The sequence below is a fragment of the Arachis stenosperma genome, chromosome 6 (genome assembly GCF_014773155.1).
Source record: "Arachis stenosperma cultivar V10309 chromosome 6, arast.V10309.gnm1.PFL2, whole genome shotgun sequence".
In the NCBI taxonomy this organism is placed as follows: domain Eukaryota; kingdom Viridiplantae; phylum Streptophyta; class Magnoliopsida; order Fabales; family Fabaceae; genus Arachis; species Arachis stenosperma.
The window spans coordinates 138,296,937-138,305,627 of NC_080382.1; the positions used below are offsets into that span (position 1 = coordinate 138,296,937).

An 8,691-nucleotide genomic window follows, 5' to 3' on the forward strand; every position below is an offset into this window, starting at 1 on the left:
TAGTATTTTTGTAAATTATATGTAATAAATATTTAAAAGAAGAAAAGTAAAAATATAAATTAGAAAGATAAGCGGTAAAACTTTAAAACTAAATATAAAAAAATATAAAAATAATAATATATTTTTATATGACTAATATTACGAAATATTTTTTAATTATATTTAGCTATAAATTTAATTTATTTATTATAATTTTATGAATTTATTTGAATTATATTATTTTATTAATTTTAATTTTTGTAGAAAATAAATGTAGAGAGAGATAGAGAATGAGAGAAAAAAGAGAAAGAATGATAAAAGAAAAAGGAGGAGAGAGAGAGAATTTATTAATTTTGAAAGAAAAGATTTTATTTTAATTATAATGAAAGAATATCTCGTCACACATTTTGATTTTTTTTATTAAAGATAGGGAGACTCAAACACGTAACCTCTTAGGTGAGTATGGGGATACTATGACATTTGAACTATAACTCATTGGCCACATTTTGATTTGTTAGATTAGTAATATAAAATATAAGCGATAAATTATATAGGGTGGGAAGGATAAAGGGAAATAAAAAAAAGGAGAGAAATAGATAAACGGATAGAGAAAAAATTTATTAATTTTAAAAAAATATTTTATTTCAATTTAGATGAGAGTATCATGTGACACATTTTAGTTTTTTACTTAGTAATATAATATAGTTATATTTTAATTTTAATTTAATTTAATTTTAATTAAAAAATATTATGTTATATATTTTAATTGTTAAATTTATAATTAGTCATTAATAATGATATATAAAAGAGATAGAAGGAATAAAAAATGAGAAAGAGAAAAAAACAAGAAAACTGTTTAATTTTAGAGAATAAAATTTTATTTTAACTCCAATAAAAGAATAACATATAATATATTTTAGTTATAAAATTAGTAATATATAATAAATGTTAGATGCCAATATTGTTTTTCTTTAATAAATAATTACAGGTTAACGTTTTAGACATAGAAATAGAATAGCTGATATTGAAAATGTTATATATTTTTATGAAACTTTTAATACTTCAATAGAGTTTATCTTCAATAATAAGATGATAGATGCTATTTCAAAAAAGAAAAAGAAAAGGTACCAGTCACAAGGAAACAACAAATGTGGTTCTGACTGGTCCGTAATATTTTGTAATCGATTTGGTTGCATAGCATTGTCATCACTCTTACATATTGATGATTTGGACTTCCCAAAAGCTAAACGAAAAGATGCTAAGTTAGATATTAATTATGATTACAAGCTGACCCCACATGTGATCATCGACCGTGCGGTGAAATCATTCATTGATTCATTCACTATATAAAATCCACAATAATACATTTTATAATACTATCAAAATTCTTATTCATCAAAAAGAATTTTATAAAAAATTAAAAAGATACAAAGGCATATTGTATTAGAACAGTGTTATTTAAACATATCATAAGCCATCTAATTAAAGATGTTTCATCTTATAAAATTCTATAAAAAGACAAAATGATTTTTTTTCTATCTTTTTCCCTTATCTTCCATATATACTGCCACTATTATATTCCCCAACCCTAAACCCTAACCACCATTATATCTCCTAGGAAATTATATTCAAATAATACTTTTAATTTCTCCTCTTAAGATTTGCATAACTATACCCAGACTACTTTCTAGTTGACCAACTACAAGGATTACTAATTTACCTTTTTTTATAAAAATGTCTATAGCTGAATGCTAATTTCATCAAAACCAAAATTATGAAAAAGTACTTCACTAATGAAGGAAAGGAAATTAATAAGGACAACACAGGTCTCTGCTCCAATTTCAGGGTTACAATTGAATTTTGAAAATAACAAAGATATAAAGAAAGAGTGTATAATATGTATGGGGTTGTCTGAGATGTATGCAGTATGTATGTAAATCTGGGAAATAATGGAGTGTGATTATAAAGAAAAGTACTGAGACAAAATTCATGGGGATATGGATCAAAATCAGGTACAAGCTACACTTGAATATATGGAATCACGGTCATACCATCTTTCCCTTCAAATTTCTCTTGCCCATTTTAGCTTGGGCCAATTTTTCAGGATCATAACAATGTCCCATTTTCATAATTTCATTACAGTTGTGTCACAATTCACAACAATATCATGTGATTAATCATACATTAATCTCATCACCTTTGTTGTTTACAAGTGGTCGATACAGTTTTGCCACCTGCTATCATCTTGTAATAACCATCATGGTTTGCAACACATTTGCAACATCTGTTTCCAGTTCAAGTAAGTCTCACCAATGAGAAATCTGTATTTGGAACCAAAGCAAGGCCAAGAGCAATAAAGTTTATATCTCAAGGTTCTGTAATCTTATTTAATTCATTGTAGCATCAATGTTCAAGAAACAATGAGCATTAATAATGTACTGTATCAGTGAAATTACTTCATTCTGGCATTCATTTTGAGCTTCCGAATGTAGTCTCTGGATCTTATATCGGCCTGCAGTAAAAATACAGATGAAAGAAGTGGATGCATTTTTCAATTTCATTAGTTACCAAAGAATTGAAACATAGCCAGTAACTGGAGCGGTTCTGAAAAATAAAACCTTTCAAAATGATAGAAAACCTTTCCAAACCAATCTAATATAAACATCTATTAACCAAAAACGTTGGAAAATAGTGCATCAGCCTAGCTAACAACATTTGATACTTTGACTTTCTGTTGTAAGGACATTAAGAATGTGAGATGCAGCAACATCTCATGGATCATCTAGAGAATACTTCGCAATACAAGATTTTGAGTTGAACCCAAGGTAGTAGTCAAAGGCTAAAAGTGCCCTTAAGGTGCGAAAGGCTCAAAACGTCTTGATAATTAGACACAAATCCTTCAATAAGGCATAATAATAAGTTAATACCCGAAAGCAATTTTATAGGATGCCCAAAATTCACCAAAAATAGAAAAAAAAAAGTTGATCAAGGAAAAGAAAGATTAAATTTACCCATTGTTTGGTCCTCAAGAAAAAAAAAAGGAAGGAAAGAAGAAAAAACAGCAAAAAGAGGATGGGGAGAAAAGTAGATTTTCTTTGGTTGGTTGTCAAAGAAAATGGAGAAAAGGAACAAATTGTTCATGAGACATTGAGACTTGGATATGCAGTTTTTCCAAACAAGATTATAACTATACCCTTAAATAAATGACATTTATTAAACATAAACATATGATAAGCTTACCATTAATAAAAAATTTTAAATGCTTTCATTTAATAAATACAAAACAAATACATTGAAAACTTTAATTTTTTATATTTTCAATAAAAACCTTTTTATTTTGTAATCTTAACATGTACTCTTAGGGCACACGATAGATAAACCCTAAAATTAATTATAAAAAAATGTGGTGTTTATTAATCTATTATATATGGAAATTAGATAGCTTTTGTTCGTGAACAAATTTTTATTCTTAAAATACCATAACCTCTTGATTAGAATGTAAATGTTTACCATCTTAACTAATCTTACAATTATTATTTTTACACAATTAATAAATAAAATAATAAATTAATAGACAGTTAGAATTAAGATATTTACCATCTTAACTAGTTTCACATGGTTGAGTTTTACACTCAGTTAATAATAATAGAATGAATTAAAACACTAGTCATTAAAATAAGGATATAAACGTCATTTCATTCTCTCGATAAAAAAAGGTGCAATAATTTGACAACCAAATTTAATAATTAGATTTCAAACTCACTATTTCATTGTATTTTTCTTTCAAACAAGTTTTAATCTTTATTATATCAACTACTTGTATTTTTAGTTGGTTCTCCAACACTACCTCAAAAGCTAAGAAATCACGCTCCATGCCTCCATTCAACCTAGTGCACCTACCTATTTAATTGAACCGGCTCCATTCTATTCAACCTAGTGCGCCTCAAAATGTGAGAAGTGCAAAACTATTTTTCCACAGCTGCTAGTGTCTAAGTGTGCTTTTGATAGCAGTAACACTGGTTGAACCATCAAGGGTTTGTATTTTTATTTCTAGTATTTTTTTTTATTTACAGGATTTTATGGAGAAAAAAAAATCATAAAATAAGATTTGATTGTTTCTACATTTTTTCTTATTACAATGTTCAAAACAAAACCAAAAAGTTGTGGTAAACCAAAAGGTTTTTTAGTGGGTCTCAGATAAAAAAGAACATAGTGATTGGTTTTCAAAACTTTTCCTTTCTTTCCCTTTAAGTCCTTAACAACTCTTCTCAATGAACCAAGACTGCTATAGTGTCCTAACATGAAATAAAGAACTAGAAATAAAAGCCATAAATATTCAATTTATAGGATTAATTCTTGTAAATAGTTTACTTGTATCTAGTAATGGACATACGATTTATATGAAGAGATGTGAAACTAATGAGATATCAAAAGCTTTCAAATGACAAATAATTTCACCTGTCTAATTGGCTCGGGAACACGATACTTGCAAGTCATCTGAACTAGTCTAAGAGCAGTTTGAAGTGAAATCCGATGACCAATTGATATAAATATTGGCTTTATAGATCCTTGTGTAGATCTCATGGCCTAAACATATTGTTTTGGAAAAAAAAAAACTGATTCAATAAATATTTATAACTGTATAAATACTTGAAACAGGATTTTAGCAGCAGTGTAAGTCTAAGCTGGATAGCAATTCATAACATGTCAGCAATATGGCACGGACTTTTCCAATGGTTTGTGCTCACCAGAGCAGTTAGTGTAACAAATAACAAAATGCCGTTAATTCAAAGAGTAAACTAGCTATCCAGTCCCACAATGATATAGGTGACATTAGTTTGATTTTTAAAAGATTTGTGACATCAGTTTAGCCCCAGAAAGATGTACGCTCACATTAGTTTGGTCCATGGAGGATTTTTTACATCAATTTAGTACTTGAAAAAAATACATGTAACATCACTTTGGTCCTTAAACAATAGATGTTGACCTCAAATAAATTAATGAATTTACCTGAACAAAGGATCAAATAGATGCCACGTGAATTTTTTAATAACTAAACTTAGAGAATCTTTAAAGACTAAACTGATGCTAACATGTAGCTAAAACCAAGTCACATGTATCACTGAGTTACCAAATAGCTAGTTTGGTCTTAGATGAATGACTTACCGCTCCCCATATATGCCCTGAGCAACCTACCAAATTAATGAGATCTTTACAAGAATTTTCTCCAGCTTCAAGAAGCTCTCTAACCCTAGATTGATTAAGACCATCCACATGATGCAACTGGAACATACACAGGTAAAGAATAAGTGTTCGAGTATTTAAACGGCAATTCTTCTTCTTGACTGTAAGAACAAAAGAGAGTACAAAATCTCTTAAATGATCGATAAGAGAATTTCTATCAATAAAAGCTCCTCAGTTTTGTGACAGGTACAAGATAAAAAAAAATGACTAACCATGACAATAAGAATGAATTAAATCGAATATTATCAATACTAACATTCTTTCCAATTCCAATGGTTGGGAGATTTGCCTCAACTCCTAGATGACAGGCCAGGCCAAAGCCTGCATAAGTTAATTTAGGGAATTTCCATTTAAACTTGGTAAGTTAATAACAAGCTAAAGTTTCTATATCTTTTATCAATTATAACATGAAAAAGTTGCAAACATAATTTACATTAGGGGAAAACCTGGACATTGGAAATGGAGTGATAAAAATTCACTGGTTGAATCACTATTCAATGTCATGGTCTATTAAAGCATAAAAATATTTGAAAAACAATGACCCAGTGTTACAAATTGACGGTTTACTAAGCATACAAAATGTTTGAAAAACAATGTCCCATTACTAGAAGAGAACAGTCTAATGACAATGAATAATTCCTCACTTTAAAGCAGCTACTCTGCAAATACAGTATTATATTTCAAATTCACTACTGCTAAATAAATTCAAATTTATAATTCTTTGAGAATTCAAAAGAATTTTTTAGCTTAAACAAACAGCAGTATAAGAACGATGCATAACATTGGCATATCTCTTACAAAAGCACTTGCCTCGGGGATGTAGTATTCCGTTTCCATCAACCATTAACAACTGTCAATAAACACCAAAAACAACTTCCATTCAGATGACAAAAACATCGTACAAAATCATCAAAAAGAAAAAAGACTGCTACAAAATTCCAAAGTAAATAATCTTCATTTTAAAATTCAGTATATTTGAAACACACTCTTGCAACGCTAAATGGAGTGTAGGATCCACATGAGCCACACACCATCCAATCGATATACAAGGTAGACTAAGAAAATTAGAACTATTTTTTAACATAAGATACGACAATCACCTGTGGGTAGAAAGAACTACCACTCTTTTTCATTTTCTCCAGAATCTCTAAAAGAATTGGGGCCTAAAATATTATAAGATTAATCAAAACAAGAGCTGAAACAAATAATTTAGACACTTAATGTAAGGAAAATTATAAATCAAAATTGAGAAAAGACTATCCTAGCTAATTGGTCCTCAAAGATATGCATGACATCATTTTAGTGTTTAAACCATTTGTGACAAAGTTTAGTTCCTTAAAGATTTGTGAATCAATTCATCTGTCAAGCTGTGCTTAGACACTGCAAGAGAAACATAGAGACAGTAGAACCAGAAACACACTTAGTTGTAGAGAGAGTGAGACTGAGACAAAAATTTTCTTATATTTTCTATATTTTCTAAAAGTGAATATCTAAATCATCCACTCTATCTATATATTGGTGACTACTGCAAGACCAACCCGTTGAGCAGGACGAAAGTCAGCCTTAGTGATCTGTAGGGATGAAAGTCAGACTTAGTGATCCGACCACGGTGTTAAGTGGAAGGGTTGTTGCTCAATGGATAAAAGTTACTCTAGGGAAGGTTTGGTACCCTGATGTCGGCTCTTCGCCACCTGGGGCTGTAGTATGTTTCAAGGGTTGGGTTGTTTGCCCTACTCACATGAAGATTCCTATATTTAAATATGATATTTGAGAATTGTTAAATATTTTGACATATTTAACTAAATTATTTAACTTAACAGAACGTGTCAACATGTTAGCTATCATCTTCACATGAAAATTTTTATGTGAGTAGTCACAATGTATATTTCTGTCTTAAAAAATAGAATCCAAATGGTAAAAGAAAGGGACAAATGTCAAATATATCTCAGATTAACCTGAAGTCACCTATAGTTACAAAGGAACTGAATTGATGTCACAAATTTTTCAAGTAATGGTACATGTATCTTTGAGTTTAATCATAAAAAAAAGGAACATATACCTCCCTGAATGCAAGGAAGCCAGGAACATAGGGAACTCGAATATTGACCAAAGAGAAGTCTTCATAAACAACTTGCAGAGTTCTTAAGTTCAAAACCACAAGTGTGCCACACGCCATTGATGGGTCATCTTTTGAGAAGCTTATATCAACTCCGCCAATGTATCTCAATAATCCTTCCTCCGAATCCGAACGGTCTTCGGGTATTTTCCATGTGAAGCTATCCTCTCTGATCAGCTTCTCCCTCAGCAAATCTTGTGCTCTGAAATGGAAAAAAAAAAAAAAAAATCCTTTTAATCAAAAAGTAAAATTGATTAACGATAATAAGGTTAGTGCAATAGAATCTTTTACACACGCTATCCAGTTTTGGTGATCTGGCAACGAAGTTGAAGAGGGTTCTTCGGTTTCTGATGGTTTTTCCATTGGTTCTGTATCGGAGGATAGTTTCAGAGTAATTAAATTCATCTCCTTTCTATTTGCAAAATTGTAAAGTACCCCTTAACTCTTAATAATTATACAAATATCCACTCTTACGCCTTAACATTGAATTTTTAGTCAACACTACTGAAGTGCTTTAAAGAAGAATAAGAACATGGTTAATTGGTTACAGTTTGTGACATATGGATGACTTATATCCTGTTGCACGAAATGGTGAAACTGAAAACGCAAGGATTGATTCAGTTAAGAGTCTGAAATAATCCGCGCGCACTGGAAGAATGAACAAAAATTACACTAATCAGTAATCACCGGGAAGCTCAAAAAGCACAAGTAAAGTTACCAGTTAGTACAATCCATTAGCAGAACAACTAAAATACGTTAAAAGGAACGGGAATGACCCAACTTGTTTCTGAGGCTTTTCATCAAACAGTTTGCGTGCATCATTCCAAATGCTTTGATTAAATAAAAAATTCATCACAACAACCAAAAAAATCACAAAAACAAAGGCAAATGCTAGCTTAATCCGATATTCGTAATAAAATCAAGCAGCGATTAAACTAACACGACATGAAAATTACGTTGTAATAATGGAATTTTATTGTATGTCTCTCAAAATCCGTCACTCTGAATTGAATCAAAAATTGAAAAAATGAAACTCTGGAGATAATAATAAATAAATAAATAAAACAAAAGCACTTTTGTCACGTGCTTAAGCATATAAAATATACGATAAAGTAAACTCCAATATATATAAAATATAAAATAAATGTTAACTTTTTAAATTTTTATGCATGCATAAAAAAATTTAATATTCAATTTGGTCTCTAAATTTATATACAAGTCTCAATTTAGTTCCAAAAATTTTAATTACCTTTATTTAATCCTTAAATTTTATAAACATGTCTCACATTAGTCCCTAAGACGATTTTTAGTTCAAAAACGTTAATGGAGGACAATCAAATATCACATTGAAA

The 8,691-nt window shown here is 29.8% G+C and overlaps 1 protein-coding gene across 7 annotated transcripts; it reads right to left on the reverse strand.

Moving 5' to 3' along the window:
* Positions 1-1,875: 1,875 nt before the first annotated feature.
* Positions 1,876-8,392, reverse strand: LOC130932715 (uncharacterized). 7 transcript variants are annotated; one of them, XM_057862121.1, is made up of 11 exons: positions 8,296-8,386; positions 7,888-7,987; positions 7,635-7,707; positions 7,283-7,541; positions 6,324-6,386; positions 6,034-6,073; positions 5,480-5,544; positions 5,146-5,262; positions 4,438-4,566; positions 2,436-2,491; positions 1,876-2,300 (listed from the first exon to the last, which is right to left on the reverse strand). In XM_057862121.1, exons 3-11 carry the CDS (start codon positions 7,700-7,702, stop codon positions 2,237-2,239), a joined length of 861 nt encoding a protein of 286 aa, XP_057718104.1. In that variant the 5' UTR covers positions 7,703-7,707; positions 7,888-7,987; positions 8,296-8,386; the 3' UTR covers positions 1,876-2,236. The 7 variants fall into 7 exon arrangements, with proteins under 7 accessions (XP_057718104.1, XP_057718106.1, XP_057718102.1 ...); XM_057862123.1 differs by lacking the exon at positions 7,888-7,987 and having other exon boundaries at positions 8,296-8,392; XM_057862119.1 differs by having other exon boundaries at positions 7,635-7,987; positions 8,296-8,338.
* Between the last annotated feature and the right edge of the window lie 299 nt (positions 8,393-8,691).

Excerpts from the sequence above, each read along its gene's own strand:
- LOC130932715 (XM_057862119.1), bottom strand. The coding sequence starts at position 7,744 with ATGAATTTAATTACTCTGAAACTATCCTCCGATACAGAACCAATGGAA. Across the intron at positions 5,263-5,479 it reads CCATTGGAATTGGAAAGAAT|TTGCATCATGTGGATGGTCT; the intron begins GTTAGTATTGAT and ends TGTATGTTCCAG. Across the intron at positions 4,567-5,145 it reads CAGGGCATATATGGGGAGCG|GCCATGAGATCTACACAAGG; the intron begins GTAAGTCATTCA and ends CAATATGTTTAG.